Here is an 18,825-nt window from a genome sequence, read left to right as displayed (position 1 = left end):
TAACACAATTAAAGACAAACATTATAGATCACACGTTTATGCAGCAACAGGAATGTAGACAAGGCAAAAGGCAATTGAGCATTTACGTTTTGACTTTACAAGTATAACTATTTGCAAGAATAAAGTAACTCATTTTCAATCAACGGCTTAATATTGAAATAGTTTACCTCAATATTTCGATGTCTGACAGAAAATCTTCATCAGGGAATGAGGCTATTCAGGGGAATAGCCTCTTTTCCGGAGACCAAGACTTGTTTGGTGACTAGATGACAGTAATAGCAGCTCACAATACAGCAGCTCGCTTTTTTTTTTTTGCTTTCATACATGTGTATATAGTAACCCAATATAATGGCGATGTATATAGATAAAACATTGTTTAGCTCACGCATGGTTGACACATAAGCTTGGGTTAATTTTATCCAATCCACATTAAACCTTTACAGCATACATTCTGAAATAAAATATGAATTTTCTGCCAAACAAAGATACAATGCATTCAGGTGTTTTATTACTTTACTAGCCAAAGGATATGATATTATGGTAATGATAAGCGATAGATATACTAATTACAGTAGAAAGTCAAGCACCTACAGTGTAACAATGATTCATTTAAAACAACGCGGGGTTTAAAAAAGACAAGATGCCCATACAATGTACGCATAAACCTTATTACAGAATTTGGATAAAAAAGACATGGAAGAAACGCATTCAGCGAGTAAGTATTTAACTATTTAAAGTATATAAGTTTCACTTTGTAATTGTGAATAGATTTACTATGTTACAATATTTGTGCTACAGGCAAAGCCTATACATTGGATAGGCAGATTTATAATCAGTACAACTAAAGAAGTCACCAAGTAAACCAATGGTCACCAAATATTTAGCCAAACATGTGCGGCAAATTATAAGAAACTGAGTGGCATAGCAATGTTTAAACGCCTTGTGAGCGTTGCAGTTGGATTAAAAACAGTCCTTCTGCTTTTTAAATAAAGCATTCCCAGCAGGCAAACGACACTGATTCTACGTTGATTCAGCGTTGATCCACCAAAATTAACGTTGATTCAACGGTGAATCAATGTCGTTTGTCTGTTGGGATTTGTATTCAATTCTACACACAAGAGCGCTTTCACAACACGACAACATAACAAAATCCGTTGGGTGCAAAGGAATCAATAAACGGATCAGCCAATTAAGGAGGTTGATATCATTTTTGCTCGAATTTCACAGCTGAACATTTTCCTCTCCTCACACCTGGTATCTCTCCACATGTATCCAGCTCCCTTCCCATCTATGAACACACAGTCGGCCAACGTACTTTTGGAAGGACTGCCCTGTTCCCAGTAGGTGAAGGACCCTTGCCCTAGTTTGGTGCCGTCGCTGAACACGAACTGTCCCTCGGTTGTCCTGTCGTCTAGACCTAGTTAACACAGCGGAATTCCTAACATGTAGTTACCGTTAAAATAAAGCTAACAGCGAGGAATCCTCATTGCTCTCTGTATGCAGATATATTAAAACTCACTTTAACGTAACGAAGAAACCTAGTTAAAAACCCGGCCGGCACGGGCTGTGTGTTATAAAAGTGATTTCAAAACAAGGTAAAAACGAAGTTCAATACCTCGTATTGCATAATATGTTTCTCAGAAAGTGTATTAAAAACTTGGTTAAGTGGGATACATTTTCCATCTACATGTAATTATGCGATTACAGCTAAATGCGATCATATGCATAGGGAAAATGTATAGGGATAACCCTTTATAAAGTCACACTAGAATTCCTTGTCATATGCAGTTACAAGTTACACAATATGTATGAAATAACTCTAAAACTATATTGACATATCAATCAATCCTGTGAGGCAACTACACTCATCGAACTGGGTGCCATATAGCAAGAGACCGACCGGAATTCGCACAGATCACACAAGTAAACTGAATTAAAGGATTCCACCTACCTATCCAACAATCAGCATGTGCTGGCAACTTTTTAACGATTATATCTTGTTCTGCTTTATGTTTGATCGTCACCAAGCGTGCGTGTTTTGACAATGAAGTGCAGAACGTGTTGGCATCGCTGTAGGTTTTTAGTACATTTTTACCGGAAATGTACAGACACCAGTTCTCTGAGATTTTAGTGAAACCACTAGGACAAGGCGATCCTGAAATGAAGTTTTTCATTTTATTAGTGTTGATGGCTTCATGACCGTCGACAAAACTAAATTTAAGTACTATTTCAAAGCAAAGCGGACGTGCATTCTTATATGGTATTTGCCCATATAAATTCATGAGGAACTAGGAGAAGTCTCCTCATTTCAATGTACTACTGTAAACATTTTGCTCGCTAGTTTTTCATATAGCAGTTTTATAAATTTCTATCAGACGCATTTTGTGTTGTGTTTGCAGGTGACAGCTATTTTAACCAATCAACACAACACAACATTTACCTGAACAAAACCCTTCGTCACACGACTCTTTTTGAACATTACTCCCGACACAGTCACGGCCGCCATTTTGTTTATGCGGGTTATTACATGATCGTAGCCTCAGTCTGGTGCTTTGACCACAGAAGCTTCCACACGCTGACCAGTGTGACCAGGCACCCCAGCCTCCGTCAACTGCAAGGTAAATGTATCATTAATTTGATTGTCTCCAGAAGAAGTCAATCACGAAGAAGTCAGCAAACACGGTGCATTGTACTTTCCAGTATCTTGTTTTAATTGCAGGTATAAATTTGTCAATATGCGTGTATTGAAGTAAAACTTTAAACTGCGCGTTTAAAATGCATAGGCCTACTACCGATTTCGACAACAAATCAGCGGAACCCATTAACACGTGCAGTTGGTAGAATTTATGTATCATATTCGTTATAGGGCATTCCACGCAGATGATGTAGGATGACCAGTCTTTATAAATCGTAAATTTTAAAAAAGAGATCAATAAGGACCATTTAAAACAAGCACAACAGGTTGCCGTGCACACTTTTAAAATTGTATGATTGGGAAAAGATATGTATTGTATGATTATTTTTCGTAACGACTGACGCGTATACATGTATTCTTATTTCAGATGTTACAAAGCACATCAAAATTTCTCAACATGCGGACGGCACTGCACTATATAGAGTCTATGGTAGTCACTGGAACCAATACAACACCATCATTTGTATAGGAACTGACACAGACACTTTCCACTTTTCTGTATAAAAAGTTTCTCCAATATCAAATCACGTGTACGTACCTGCCAAAAACACACATTGATATGTTGTTACATATCTGAAAAATGAGTGAGTAAATATATTTAGTGGATCGTAAAGGTATAAGTTTCTGGCATGATATTAGAATATTACAGACACAAGTTGACCCTCATTTACGAAGAGTAGAGAAATGATAATAAATAAATAAATATATAAGAAAAATGAAAAATGAGCTGAAGACAACATTTTTAAAATCAGTATACTCATCTCTCTGAAAAACAAATATTGAAGCTCATTTGGGACGTTCGGAATAATATGTAAACATCATTCTACGTTAGGCATGACCAGATTCTTTTATTCTGATACAGAACTGAGTGCATGGTAACAGGTTGTGAGTGACCCGTTTTTTAAATGTCTCGGTGATACAGAAACGCGTCCGCATATTTAGAGGTGAACTTCACCACTCACGCAACAAACGATGCACAGTTCTTTAGTCAAAATGATAGCATCATGCAATATTTTTACACGAATAAATGTGAATATTAATCATCATAGACTTATGAACATTGTGTTAAATAACTCTACATGTACACATTATGATGATCAACCACCCAATAAAGCAATCACTCTATAAACAAACATCGTATCCTCTATTTTATAAATGGTATAGTAAGTGATATAGTTAAAAAACGAAAAGTTGAAAATTTATAGAATATGCATTAACATATGCATGTGAATTGCCTTAACTTTGTTCTCCACGAAAGCAGAATTTATTTGTAGCGTACGTAAGTTCCAAAACGCCTAAAAACCTTCGTTATACTAAACTCCACTGTACCATAATATATATTTTAAACCGCGTATCGCGTCCGTGAGGTTTCTGCACATTTCTTTGAACAGCGACTTACCGGTATCTTGAACATCGTCCCCAGCCCCAGAAGCCGCAGCCCGTGGTGTACCGTTGACGAGTGCTGCGGGTCTGTATACCGTACCTTGGTGGATAACACGCCCTGTGTAGAAATTATGAAATGTGAGAACAGACAGCGCAATAACTGCAAAATGCTGTTAACATTAAATTGCATTTCATTACAACTTTTTTCGTTTTCTGCAAATATGTACGCATCTTCCGCAGCAAATGTTTTGGGGGAAGCGAAATTAACATGATTATATTTCAAGAGTATACTGAAAAAATACTTTTAGATATTACTATAAATAATAAATTAACCATACACTTAAAATCATTTGAACGTTTGCTTTATCAAACAAAATGCTAAAAATCCGTGGATTTGCATGTATGTGTGCGTTTGTTTACGCGTGTGTCAGTACCTAAACAAAACTGTGAAATCACCTTACCCTTGCGTAAAATGGACCCAATAAACGAGAACTACTAACAAGAAGAGGAATATCCCCTTTTTACTGCTGTCTTCCATGATATTTTCAACACCTGTGGTATCGCTGTTTGCAGTGATATCTAATGGTGTAATGAATACACAACTTACAGTGTAAATAGGGGAGCAAAGTTTTTTCAGGACAACTCAGTTGAATAAATTGGCCTTTTTTTAACTGCATGGGATTAATGGCGTTCGTAGTTGGTGTAGGTGTAAGGTAAGATCTGAATCAACGGTGGAATGTTAGCAAACTAAGCGACCAATTAGCAGACGTTTGATAACAGCTGTCGCAAAACTTTACAAAAAACTAGACAAACGTCCTGGTAAACAGGTACAGACCTAGACTGGGTTCCCATGCCTAGATCGATCTAACGGGATCGATCCATCTCCAATGGGTTTCTCATGAAATTGCGTTCAGCTTAAGCGGCTTAGATGTCTGACACGCCTACTGAAGCTGCTAAACGATAGTTAATTACCCCGTGACAGACATTTAAACCGCTTAAGTTGATTGCAATTAAGCGAGAATCCCCTCTGAGATAGATCGATCCACAGATCCACAGGGTCTGGGAATGGTCCCCTAGCATTTAAATGACGAAGATGGGGTCACACGTACCAGTGAAGTAAAAAAGGAGTTTGTGTCTGTGTTTGTGACATGGTTCTAAGACACCGTTTACTAAAGAAACTAGTGTTTACATAGAAACAAGGCGGATTTTGCTCGTGCACACGTACAGGGAATGATTCATTTAATCTTGCTCACATCCAACATGGGATTGGAGAATTTAATTACGTGTGATTTGTCTGGCGATATTTTTAATTGCACAATTAATGCAGGCAGATAAGATGCTAAATGTTTGTGGTGCTAAAAGTGGGATATGTCTCCTAATTTAAACTATAAATGATCCACCGAGCTTGCCGAGGAGGGGGTGTGTGCATTAAGAGCTCATTCGGAACAGTGGACTAACTAGTCCGAGGGTCAAATATGGCCGACCCACTTGGAAACGTCCCCATGGGGAATCTATTCAGTGACTATCAGAGGATTAGACAACAAGGTTTTTAGTGGGTCGCTATATTTGACCCGCAGAACAGTTAGTCCACTGTTCTGAGTACGGCCAGTTTCTGATAACAACCCTGTACCGTAGGTTCCATCCAGCCGAGAGGTTTCTGTAAACAGCGTATTGTGCTTAGCACATCGGAAATGGAATGTGTTACCTTAGGGCTATATTCTCGCCAGACGGTCATTTGCAATCAATGATATTGCAAGTAAATATAATATTTCAACAAAAGTTCAACGTCTGCATGATTCCAATTAAAAAATTTATTGTTTTGCTATCCACCATGCTGTGTGCTTGGACAAAGATATTTTCATCAAAGCAATTGAGCTATTTAATGAGCTATGAACTCTAACACTTTTGCCATTTAACCAACAATAGGTGCCATTCCATCTTTGGGTCTTAGTTCGCAAATGAAGGGTTTTCTTTCCCAGCAAGGGGCGTCTTGCCACAGAAACGCTCCACTCTTTCCGCTTAAGTCAACGCAATTGCCAAGGGATAGCGAGGACGGATATCCAGCTGCCCAGAGAGCGAAGCTTCCACCACCGAGCTTGGTACTGGCATCACTGCTGCTTGTAGTGTCATCACCTGATTAGATAATAATTTTACATTGCCAGTTTTACTAAGGTTTATTATTATTTTGAAATGTAAATTTCACAGATAAAGTCGTTTCATGTCACAGATGACGGGATAACATTTCCAGAAACAGATCAGTCATATCATTTTGTAATAGGGTAGTTTAAAATGTATTATTATTATTATTATAATTATTATTATATTTGACTATCATGACAAGCTTTTGTTAAATCGTTAATACGCTGGCACTCTTATCTATCCCTCACTTACTGGGCTGAGACTTACCTATCCAGTATTCAGCCGCTGTAGACAAGAACCTGACGATGTTATGGTATTCGTATATGTTCTTTAATGTCATCAGGCGAGACAGCGGAGACAGCGAGGCACACACCTTCATAGACAGAAAATAATTGTATGGCTCTGTCTGTGGATCGGAGATGTACAGGCACAAACTATCGGTGGCCTCAGTGAACCCAGCAGGGCAGAGCTTGGCTGAAATAAATAAAAAAAATGACAAGTAAAAAGAGAAAAAAATAGGCCTATATATATATATATATATATATATATATATATATATATATATATATATATGTCATACAAGCAGAAATACCCGTGGTTATGAAAAGAGCAATGCATGTTTTTAGTTTGAGTTAAGTATATATAAAATTTTAGAGCCAAATTGCAATCCATGTGTACGTATGATTTTAATTATTAATATACAGATGGCTGGTTTATGTGATTTACTATATCGGAATACCAACCCTGTACACGTACCTGGACACGGCTGACCTTTGCACGTTTCGACCTGAACTAATTGTCCTGGGCAGTCCTTGCCACCATTGGTTGGAGGTGGACTATTACACGCCCTGTGTCTTGTCCTGTGGCCTTGACCACATGTTTTACTGCACGTTGACCATTGCGTCCAGACACTCCAGGTTCCATCAACTGCAGTTATCAACATTAATGTCCAAAGTCAACAATTTTGATTTTTTTATGTTTCATATTCAATTCGTCTTCATATTAGACATTTAAGCTATTACGAAGTTTGAAGAAAATTTCATCAAAGTATAATGCTTTGCAGACTGTGACAATATGTATGAATTCGGTTTTAGATAACCCTATATAAATGTGAATCGACTATATGAAAAACAGGGTGATATAAATATTTAAAGCCATGCTCAAACCAACACTGGAAGGAAAACAATATATTCGATAAATGTCAACATAAGGCGACTGCAAGGAAAGCACCCGACCATAAATATGTGTCTGGGAGAGGTCACGCTCACTAGAGCACTGTTTTTGGAACTAAAACTCGGCTGTTTCCTCCCCTGTAAAAATAAGTCACGTACCCGGACATGTTCCATGGTGACAGTGTTCAGTTTGTCGGTCAAGGCCACTGCAGGGGGAACCTGCTCCCTTTGGTGCGGGATTATCACAGACCCGTGTGCGATAGCGTTGCCCTGAACCACAGGTTACCGAACAGCTGTCCAACTTCCCCAGGCTCCCCACATACCATTAACTAGATTACAGACAGACAGAGAACTTCATCAACTGTGTTATGTTATAAGAACGAAGTAATTTTTCTTCAGTCAGCAGCTTAATGCTGAGAAAGTTTTTACCTGGATAGCCTCATTCTCTGATGAAGATGTTATGCTAGACATCGAAATATTGGAGGTGAAAACGTTTTCAATATTAAGCTGTTGTCTGATGAAAGATGTAATAATTTAAAATATATTTTTGAAAACGTCTTCCATATCCAGTTTTTGTGTGGTCATTGCATTTAGAGCTGGATCACTCTATTCGAAATGCAGATTTGCTTCCTTTTCTGTAATTACAATTTTTAGTAAAAAGTACGTTTTGATTGGTTTGACATCCTTTTTCATATCCATTACTTAAATCTGACATTATTATATTTTCTGTATCTTTAGCTTCAGTGTTAAAATATTTCACTAAAGTAATGTTGTTCTTATTGCAATGAAGTATATCTTAATTATTACTCACCCGAATCGTCTTCACATATGAATTCGTACGCCAAAGAACAACTTCGGTCATTCAGACCTTTTGGGCCTTTCTGCCTATCATTAAAATCGCTATAGTATTGCATACAACTGCCATCGCCATTTGGTTCTTCTGGCATCCACAGAGCTGTCGAAAGTGGCTTTCTTGTCGAGCTCCAGATCCATTTGCCGTTCACTTTGGTTCCATCTACCCAGTAATACTCCCAGTCTGAAATATGCGTTAGAAATATTCAAATATCTGGATTTGAGTAGCAAAATGTTGTTTGTTAAGATTGAAAAAATGTTGCTTGTCAAGATTGCCCTTCTGTTTTTGGTATATTTAAGCAAATGCAATTGAAATAAAATCCTTCGCAATTGCTATCAAATAATTTGCGATTGCAATCGAATCGCTATGTTGAAGATTTATTTTAAAGCTACAACAGACCTTTATGTTGTCGAGAAACATATGGCAAATATACCATAACACTGTCTTTTTTAAAATTGTATTTATGGAAATTACAATTAACATTGTCTTTTATAAAATTGCATTTATGGAAATTACAATTAACATTACAAATTACCATTATTTCAGTTCGAAGACGGTTATACTTACTTCCTTTCTTTTCTGAGTAACGTATGATTTCGTCCCGTTTTCCTGTGGTTTCCAACACCAGCAAATGTGTTCCCTTCGCCTCACATTCACGTTTTGCATCGTACCACGATTTCTTATAGAAGTTCTCAAAACGCAAACAATATGGACCAACCCACTCAAAGTGGTTCGAATAGGGCGGGCAGTACACCGCGCCTCTGCCGGGCTGAATGATACACGAAATAAGAAGTGATATTGTCGTCAAACTTCGGCACAAAGTCATATTGGTCTGCGGCTGTGCTTGTCTTTTGAATCCAACCGCATGTCACATAGAAAATGTTGACGCGTGTGTATTTATACTCGATAAAGATAATCTGTTTTCAGCAGAAGGGAGATAATCTTAAAGGAAATAACATGAAAAACATTGCACATGTCTGGCAGAATATATGTAAAGTAATTCATAGTGATAAGGTTTTATCCTCTTTTTTAAGCTTCCAAATTAAAAGGTGAGTGAAAAAGCTGTTTTCTTTTCACAAGTGATGATACAATTCCAACGTCTCCGATTTTTATAGCACAAAATAAATACATATTTTATAATTACATATTTATGCTTTAAATAGTTTCAGTATGTATAGAAAACATAAGATCCTTATCATATTTATCATGAATTCATCATATGGGCACTTATTTTCTTTACCAGTTGCTATCATGCATTCCTACTTGTATATCTGTCAAAGAACGTCACCAGCACGTTTCAAGCAGGACTATATATGCATTTATTGGAATTGAAGCCATAGACATAATATTGTAAATATATGCATATACGTATATACGTTTATAAAAAGCTGGTGCGTTCTTATAATTAATTGAATAACAATTGATAATGACATTTTTCATACAGTGAACAACACATATTTAATAAGTGATCAATCATCCGTACCAATCCTGCAAACACGGATTAAGTCATTGTTGGACCATCATATCGTGTGAATTAAAATATCTCAAAATTTGATTTTCAATTTTTTCAATTGCAGGTGAAACTCCAAATCGTCTTATTCAAGCACAACAGTTTTAGATTATGAATATGAGAAGATATTACAGAAGGTTTCAAGTCAAAGTGTTTGCTAGAAAAAACACCTAAAGTAAGACAAAGTGAAATGCCCACTAAGATATCGTCTAAAGTCTAAAGTGTCAAGGTCTAAAGTGTGGTAAGCTCCTTTTGTTTACCAGACAAATCCATCACACTTGCAAAGTTTTGTTCTCAAAAAAGTTTTTCTCTCAAAATGTGAGCAAAACTGCCTTTTGAGAAACAGTGTGAACAGTCCTTGAAAATTTAGCAAGTTAACCAATAATGGGAGATGACCCAGACTTGCGCCTGATCTCACAAAGGAACGATTTTGCTTCATAACAGCCAGCATCTCGCCACATATATGCATCTTTTTTCCCGCCCATGACGACGCAGTTGGCTGACGTATTGGTGGATGGCCTTCCAGGTGCCCACTCAGAAAAATCATCGTTCCCAAGCATGGGGCCATCGCTGGCTACAAAGTGACCCTCTTGTGCCCTGTCGTTAAGTCCTGTCATGGTGGAGAAACACAATACATGACGGTTAATAACAATATTCGAATACACATTTATCATATTCGAATACATGACGCGCTCCAACTTCCCCTTACATCCTACGTGCATTTTACACATACGCGAAGCAACTATAGGTTACATTTCCCACTAAAGCCATGCTTCCATCAACGTTTGAGTATAAACAATTATTCCCAATACCAGTACTATAATTAATGTAAATATACATATTAAGCAAATATATCATGTTTATGTATATTCTGCACCCACCTATCCAGTGTTCCATGTTCGATGACGCCAGCAATTTTGTAAGGTGTTTATACTCAGTTTTAGTCTTAATGGTCACCAGACGTGCATGCCGATAGAGGGCAGCACACGCCGAGGTGGAGTTCTCGTAGTTCAGGCGCGCGACTTGTGGGTTTGAGGTATTAAAGATGTGCACACACCATGAATCAGACACAGGAATGAAGCCATTTGGACATAAATCATCTAAAAAATAAAACGGTTAAAAACTCAAATTTTCATCAACATTGAGGTGCCGGTTAATATCTGAAGTACTGAAACTAAATAACACACACTTTGATTTGTACAAGTACAATTTTGCGTTTAAAACATCGAGGACTGCTATTTTATCATTTAATTGTAGTACGTTCCAGGTTCAGATACGAATTATTTCATGTCCTTCTGAAAATGATTAATTCACTGACCACAGCTGTCTCCGAAATATCCCACCGTACAGTTGCACCTGAAGCTACCAACAGTGTTAACGCATATCTGGTGAAGGCCATTGCACGTCTTCAAACATTCATCAATGTCTGAAATCGGAAACATTCTATGTGTATATTTCCTGAATATTATGCAAAGGAAACATAACAGTTTGCAATTCACGGGTTCGACGCACAATGTATAGCTTCTACCAATCATGCTGCACTCTGTCAAAGAACGTATTTGTGAACAACTTTTTCACATTTCGCATTTACCTTAATTCCCTTATTCTCTACTATAAAAATAGAGCTATACTGTAAGAAAGCAATAGCTGCCCTTCGAAGTAGCATGGAATATAAAAACGCACCTTCACAGTTTCGACCTTGGAACCCAGGCAAACACTGGCATCGGAAGGAACCCTCTCGATTAACGCAACGGGAATTGGTTGGACAAGGGTTCTTGGTGGCACACTCATCTATATCTATTGATGAGAACAAAGAAATGTTTTTAGGCAACTGAATAGTTAATAAATGTGATATGCAAATTATACATTTATGAAGATATATGAAGATATTTTTAATCGTTTTTTTCATGTCGCAGAGCTAATTGCAAACATATTTCCAAACATACACATTTGTAAACTTAAAGTAGATATTTTATTCATTATTCTATCAGAAAAGTTTTACCTTTGCATGTTCCATTCTTTAAGATATATCCCGAAAGGCATTTGCACGTAAATGTTGAGCCATTCAATACACAAGGGTGGATACCACAGTCGCAACTGAAATACTCTAGTGGTAAAATGTTTTCAGTAAAGTCTCGTTGTTACGAATGCCTGGCTACCATCCGAAAAAAAACAAACTTAGAAAAACATGGACTAACTTTGAATATGATGGAACGAGTTCAACTATGGAAAAAACGTCGTTTCCCCCAGGAAAAGCCAATTTATGACACTTCTTCCAGCTAAATGAACAACTGTTACGCTTTTCAAGTAAGGGAAAACGCCTGCAAAAACAAGCGGAACACTTCAAGAAGACTCATTGAGTAAGGTTGAACAGGGGAACAGGCAGGACAAGAAGCGTGGTGAACGAGTGCGGTAAGCGGAGAACGTATCTACCCATGTATTTGTATATCAAAACAAAATGTAAAAATAATTACAAACGCGATTATCATATACCTTTGCACTCAGTGGCGTTTGATACCCCAATTCTATCAGTTGTTTTGCCTTTAGGACACCGGAGACAAGACACCTGCCCAGGGTTGTCCTGGTAATGCCCAAACGGACAAGATAGACAATCCCCATCATTTGTATCATGATAAGTACCACGGGGACAGCGGTCTGAAATGATTGGTCTAATTAATTAACGCGGTTAAAAATTGCAATGGAATGTGGATGCTATTTCTCTGCTTGTCTCCTTTCATTAGATGTTAAGAATTATTACGCGAAGCTTAAGGATGCTTTAATAACCTTTATGAAAACATTCATAAAGAAAGTTAATACCTTAATAAAAAACGTTAATTCTGACTTTTGCATAATCTGACATTCAAGTTTTACATGGCAAGGAGTCACAAGGTTGATTCTGACGTAGTACTTTCATAAAACGTTAAAAATTCCTTGAGGTGGAAGACACTTCGTTGTACTTTTTAAGTTACTGATCACATATATGATTCATACACTGGAGAAACTCACAGCATTTGATTCCGCTTTTAATGGACCCCATGCGACATCCTGTGCGTGGTCTACTTATCACCAAGTTGTCGGTTTGTAAGTCGATATATTGGCCGTTCACAGAGATTACTATAGGGGTAGACTGCAGGACCTGTTTGATAGCAGACGCCGTGGACCTTAAATAAGAAAATACAGGGACTGATTCTGCCTAGTTCAAATAAATATATCATAGACTTAATTGTTATCTGCAGGTAATCGTAAATTACATGAGGTATTCAACTGAGATGAAATGCGGGACAACTACAGTATATATATTCAAGGTTACGTTCGCGCCAATCATTTATTACTTACTGTATTGATTTTGCCAGTCTTAAGACGTTTGCTTTAACTTCTGAAAGAGAACTTGCGTTTCTGTCACCACCGCGGATGTGGAGCACGATCCTTATGTTAAAACTGACCATTGTGTCCCGCTTTACAGTCCCTGCTCGCTTAACTTGGACGTCCTTGACCTAAAAGATTCTAAACTGCGCTTTAAGGACATCATAGGTAGTATGTTCAATAGAATTTTATGGGATATACACATGTACGCGACCTTCAGCAACACAATTGTAATACTTCCTGGCATTGTCATTACACATCTATTGTATCCATAATTATGACATGTAACAAATTTCCCCAATGGAAACATGAGACTTTCTTACCTCGCACGATTTGGAGCATTTTCCAAGTGTGTTTAGTTTGGCTCTAACACCATCAGCAACCTCTGTCTTTATCTGATCCTCTTCGAGGTAATCATAGAAAGGAACATCAGCAATTAGCCCATCCAAACCACCGTCTACCCCTAGAAGATGCCCCACTGAAAACGACACATTCCAGCAATAAAATAACCAATATCGCAGTTGATTTGTACAATTTTGATAAATAGGAAGTTTGGAAACACAATCTACCAAAATATTAGTTTTTTAGACACCATCCTAACTTTGAAAGCATAATCCCTTATGTAAATTTTAGATTGCCCATTAAGTCTAACAAAATGATTGGCTATCATTTGCGAAGTGTATTTTATCGAATACCTTTAATAACTGGACACCAATTATACGAACTTCTGATAAAATATAATATCTACATTATTTAATATCTAAACGTGAACCACTTACCTTCACAGTCCTCGACACTAGTTGACGGCAGAAATCCGCCACCATATTGGGGTAACCCCCAAGACCATCCTGTCTCGGGATTACAGTAAAATGTTTTGTCACGAGCGACATATTTATAACCATCCTCACACCTCATGTGGCACGTTTTACCAGAATTGATGTCTTCACAGACCTTAAAACCATGTTTAGGGTCTCGAAGAGCTGTCGTGTCACATGTTCCAGACGCTGCAAGAAGAGGGTAAAGTGGAAAATAGTTTTGAATTAAAGTATTCATTTTGTCCATTCATTCTAATATCAAAAGAATTTAACTTTATGCCATACAGGACCGACTCCATGAACAAATAACTTCACAAGGTAGAAGGGGATGAATAGAAAAAACGGTATGGACGTCGCCAGAGCATATCTTCCCATGTAATTACTTCTATTTATTTACGATAACACTTGCCGCTGGTGGCAAAAACTAAGAATGAGGGCGGTACACCACAGTGACCTTTTGATGCCTTTGATACCAGTTACGTAATCAGTAAGGAAGTCGACAGTGATCGGACATGGACAGGCAACTTTTAAAAGGATAATATTTCACAAGATCACTTTATTTTTGCAAGACCCGTAGCTATTTATTTAACCCGCCAGTTTGATACTCACGCTCACAAACAGGAACTTTCAGTTTCTGTGAGTCGCAGACAGCTGCAGGCACAGACATGTTGGATATTCTGTATCCCACGTGACAGTCATAGCCAACTCCTTTTCCTTCACACACGTACTTGTCTGAATTCTTGGGCTCACCGTTAGGAATTGCCTTTGTCTTGCCACAGCATGCTAGAATACAATATGAACTCAATTGACTATGTAATACACCGGTCAAACACAATAAATATGACATTTTCGCTTCTCTTGACTTATTTTTTTTTCATAATATACTACTTCAAACTTTAACACGCACATGTAACTCTCGATACTAGATAACTGACACACATAATCTAATATTTATCAAGGACGAGACCTGTTTTGGCCTGTTTTTCACCAACAAATATGCACTTACCCTTGCACTCCGGCTCTGTACCTGATAGTGCACCGTTTGCCTGACATGTTCGTATCAAATTGCCACTAACATAAGTGTAATCTGGCAGACAATAATAACGCACATATTCCTTCTCGTTTATTCTGGGAGCAGATACCGAACTCATGGCTCCGGGCACGGCGTGGACCTGACAAGCTGGAAAAAATCACAAGCATTACAACTTGACACGTTTTAGTCGAATCGAATCAAACACACTAGCTGGAGAGAACCCATTCACTACAGAAAAAATCCTGAGTAGAGTGAATCTCCTGAGCATAGAGAGAACTTCACTAGAGTGAAGTTCCTTCCTAGAGAAAACCACCTTGCTGGAGAGAACAGTGGAACCCACCTAAGTCATCACAAGCCAATTCCATACAAGAAACATGTTTTGACAGCACTGTGCAAGTGGTCCTTACTACATGTATAGTATATTTTGTCCACAACGACCTACATCGCTCTACCAATTGACAAATACTAGTACATGTATAAAATGTCCGTAGTGGGTTTGATTCCCACTCGGTCCCGTTTTTTCCTTATATTATTATTATTAATGTAAATATATATTAATATAAAATGATTTTTGATAATTATTTCTGCACCTGAAGGCAGGGTAGAGAGGATGTTTTTTTTTTTTTTTTGCAGGATTTTGTTTGAAAATGCATGCCACGAACAAATAAAAGATCACAATTGCCATGGTAAAATATTAAGCATCAATCTCATATCATGGTTCAGTGATTGATGTGACGGGTATCAGCTAGATTAACTAGTAGTTCGTGTACACAATATCTGTGTCTCTAACAGTCAAGGGCGTATAGGTGACCCCTAACCGTGCGAGATTAACACTGTTAAGGTCATATACCTAACTTACCTGGACATGGGCCTGGGAAGCAAACTTCAGTTTCGCGCCCAGATCCAGGACAGTATTTACCGTCGCCTAAAGGTGCCGGGTTATCGCACTGTCGACTTCTGTACCTCAGCCCCTGTGTACCACATGTCAATGAACACCCACTCCAGCTTCTCCAAGCTCCCCAGGCCCCGTTTACTGAAAGTTAGCATTCAACACTGCGGTTAATTGCCCCTTTTTGTTCTGTCGCGATATGAAGTAGTTTCAAAGAGTATGCCAGCTTTAGTAGCGATATGTAGCTGTATCATTCTGATAAGTTCGCTTATCCATTTTAATATGCAAACTTGCCTCCTTGAAAATGTCAAAAGGGCGTTGTATTAGGTTTCTACTCATCTTTCCTTTTGCTCAAACCCATAGTACGCCAGTGACTCGAAAAATAGTTTCCTATGGATTTTTTACAAATCTGTCGTCAACTTATAATATCAAGTTTTGTGCTAAATCTAATTTTTATCGCGACATGACCATTCAAATGCTGACCATTTCATACCAGCAAACTTACCTGATTTCTTCTCACATATAAAAGCATAATGGTAATTACATGGTGTATCATTTAGACCCCATGTGCTGCCAAAAGTTAGCAAGTGCATACAATTCTCTACGCCTCGACCGTTTGGCTCACCAGGGTGCCATAAAACTGAATCTACGCCGGTGCCCTTGGAATACCAGATCCATTTACCATTCTGCTGCGGGTCCCTTCCATCCACCCAGTAAGACGTGCCGAGTGGAACTGCAACATATACGTCACGAAATCATTTTAGCATATATGCGCGCGCGTTTTAATATATGCATTTACTGGAATGAATAATGCCTAACATGCATTCATATTTATTATCAAAAATAAATTATATAACGATGGAACCAGTGGCATTCTTGTGGATAAAGGTGACGCAAGTGTATCCCAGTCATGGAAGCATACACATTTTGAGTATTTTATTGTCATATAGATATATTCAAAACAAATATAAGACTGACTGACATATTTCCTTATACTCCAAAGAAGTAAATACGGAGATAAACGTTGTCTAACTCGTTGCCAAACAATACAATAGTAAATTACTTAGCTGACCGGTTTACGTTTTATAGAATCTACTAACAGAACGATGATTTTATGCAATGTTAGATTTGTATTTGCTTATCCTAAACAAAAAAACATGGTTGTATCCCTTTTCATCTTTAAGGTAATTAAAATAACATTTGACACATGATCTGCAAAAGAAGGGGGTCCATAATTATATAATACAGCTTATACAATACAATAATTCAATTTACTGTTATTTGCTTTCATATAACGGGGGGATCCGAAATTATATATTACAGCTTATACAATACAGCAATTCAACTTACTGTGATTTGCTTTCATATAACTCACAATCATGTCCCTTCTTGGTGTTGTATCCAGTACAGCCAAATGTGAATCTTCGTTGGCACATTTTTGTTGAGCGTCCTGCCATGATGTCCGAACATTGCTGACGAAACGGAAACAAGACGATTCCATGAAAGTGTACTGGTAAGGACAAACACTTGATGCTGGTCGTATTTGCAACTTTATGCAACACATAAAGAGTGCCACGAACTGTACTTGAATCCACCCCATGGCGACGACGTATGAATGCAAAGCATATCACGCATTTACCTCATTTAACCTGACTAGCATGACCTCATCGGGACATAACCTTGACCAGTACATAACATCATAATATTTACGAAATATAAAGCTCCGTAGATTTGACCTGATGATAGGAAGGCCCTTGGCGATATGAAATATGTTAAATATTCAACGTAAATCATCTACTGACAAAATATGCATGTAGTGGCGAAAAATGAAATATACAAATTATAAAATATAAACGCATATAATAACTTTATATAGATATAATAACTTTATAATTAAATTTAATTTATATGTTACTTAATATCCGTTAAAGATACATATAAACCGAGCGTGGATTTCCAGTAACGCATAGAGACCACTTCTACTATTTTCCTATACGTCTAAAATAAAGTCGACAGACCAAGAGATAAACCAAATTAATATCTCGTTCAGCCAAAAACCGCTTTAAAAATAAACCTTCTTCACATTTTGGTCATACATTGACATATTTTTTTGCCCTCCAGTTTACAAAGACCTGCTAAATGACATACCAGTAGTCTGTGCGTGCATTGGATAAGCATCATTGACACACTCATTTCTATGTATAGATGTATAGCTGCGCGGACAATTGCATACCCAGTCAAATGAGACTGTTGTGGGATATTAATAGCGCCGGAGGAAAACAGAAAAATCCAATATTATAACTTTTTTCGGGATATATGAAACGATATCCTTTGGTATTTCTTTAAGTTATGTCATTTGAAATTAAATGGTGACATTTCGTCGGGTTTTGTGCCAACATCTGGCATCTTTAAGAAGTAAATAAATGAAAAATTCTAGTAATAATAGTGTTCAGATGCACTTCAGTTGAGAGAAGACTTCTATTTATTAGTCTTGTGTATAAACATGGTCAGCTCAGCGATAGTGGGCTCTCTTGTACATGTATTTTTTTCCTTTTTTTGCACCAAATATTAAAATAATGGACCTGACATGCCCGCATATCTTTGACGTGTGAAATATGTAGTAACATTATTCTGTAAAATAATATTCTGTAAAGCGAACTATGCAGTCTCATTTTAAGGCTTCAACGGTAGTAACAAAATGTGTATGGATGTGTTATAAAAAAGAAAGAGTAGTGTTAACTGTTTGCGAAAAAATCGAATTATGTCCTCTTTTGGGAAGAACCAAGCAGAATTCCGAAACTCTTTAAAACTCTAATAGCACATGCATGAACTAGTCTTATGCTTGTTTATAGGATGGAGGTTTATATCTACTGATACCTTTGACCAACCATGACCTGTGAGGCTATGATATCATAAAACCAACATTTGTATAAGACTGACACACTTCAAAATACTAAGTTCACGTACGTGTTT

General features: G+C 37.5%; 2 protein-coding genes across 6 annotated transcripts; both read right to left on the bottom strand.

Moving 5' to 3' along the window:
- Positions 1-21: 21 nt before the first annotated feature.
- Positions 22-4,693, bottom strand: LOC106170664 (uncharacterized). The gene is made up of 6 exons (XM_013550637.2): positions 4,540-4,693; positions 4,095-4,196; positions 3,234-3,268; positions 2,441-2,611; positions 1,952-2,155; positions 22-1,417 (listed from the first exon to the last, which is right to left on the bottom strand). The coding sequence occupies exons 1-6, from the start codon at positions 4,614-4,616 to the stop codon at positions 1,182-1,184; spliced, it is 825 nt and encodes a 274-aa protein (XP_013406091.2). The 5' UTR covers positions 4,617-4,693; the 3' UTR covers positions 22-1,181.
- Positions 4,694-9,669: 4,976 nt separating this feature from the next.
- On the bottom strand, positions 9,670-17,528 carry LOC106173604 (uncharacterized). 5 transcript variants are annotated; one of them, XM_013554773.2, is made up of 15 exons: positions 17,203-17,527; positions 16,358-16,585; positions 15,823-15,996; positions 14,937-15,110; positions 14,540-14,713; positions 13,895-14,119; positions 13,439-13,593; positions 13,089-13,246; positions 12,759-12,913; positions 12,246-12,407; positions 11,755-11,859; positions 11,436-11,549; positions 11,071-11,178; positions 10,634-10,852; positions 9,670-10,362 (listed from the first exon to the last, which is right to left on the bottom strand). In XM_013554773.2, exons 1-15 carry the CDS (start codon positions 17,450-17,452, stop codon positions 10,127-10,129), a joined length of 2,637 nt encoding a protein of 878 aa, XP_013410227.2. In that variant the 5' UTR covers positions 17,453-17,527; the 3' UTR covers positions 9,670-10,126. The 5 variants fall into 5 exon arrangements, 4 of the variants coding, with proteins under 4 accessions (XP_013410227.2, XP_013410228.2, XP_086871696.1 ...); XM_013554774.2 differs by having other exon boundaries at positions 16,478-16,585; positions 17,203-17,526; XM_087015570.1 differs by having other exon boundaries at positions 17,228-17,447.
- Between the last annotated feature and the right edge of the window lie 1,297 nt (positions 17,529-18,825).

Source organism: Lingula anatina, chromosome 6, assembly GCF_051362555.1.
Source record: "Lingula anatina isolate TDL-2025a chromosome 6, LinAna3.0, whole genome shotgun sequence".
Lineage (NCBI taxonomy): Eukaryota > Metazoa > Brachiopoda > Lingulata > Lingulida > Lingulidae > Lingula > Lingula anatina.
The sequence above is the reverse complement of the archived record's forward strand: the minus strand, read 5'-3'. Positions and strand labels throughout refer to the sequence as shown.

Coding starts and splice junctions, on each gene's coding strand:
- LOC106173604 (XM_013554773.2), bottom strand. CDS start 17,452: ATGGGGTGGATTCAAGTACAGTTCGTGGCACTCTTTATGTGTTGCATA. Junction 10,853..11,070: donor ATATTTCGGAGACAGCTGTG/GTCAGTGAATTA, acceptor TTTATTTTTTAG/ATGATTTATGTCCAAATGGC. Junction 10,363..10,633: donor GAACATGGAACACTGGATAG/GTGGGTGCAGAA, acceptor CCACCATGACAG/GACTTAACGACAGGGCACAA.
- LOC106170664 (XM_013550637.2), bottom strand. CDS start 4,616: ATGGAAGACAGCAGTAAAAAGGGGATATTCCTCTTCTTGTTAGTAGTT. Junction 4,197..4,539: donor TGGGTCCATTTTACGCAAGG/GTAAGGTGATTT, acceptor ATTTCTACACAG/GGCGTGTTATCCACCAAGGT. Junction 2,612..3,233: donor TCAATGTGTGTTTTTGGCAG/GTACGTACACGT, acceptor TTTACCTTGCAG/TTGACGGAGGCTGGGGTGCC.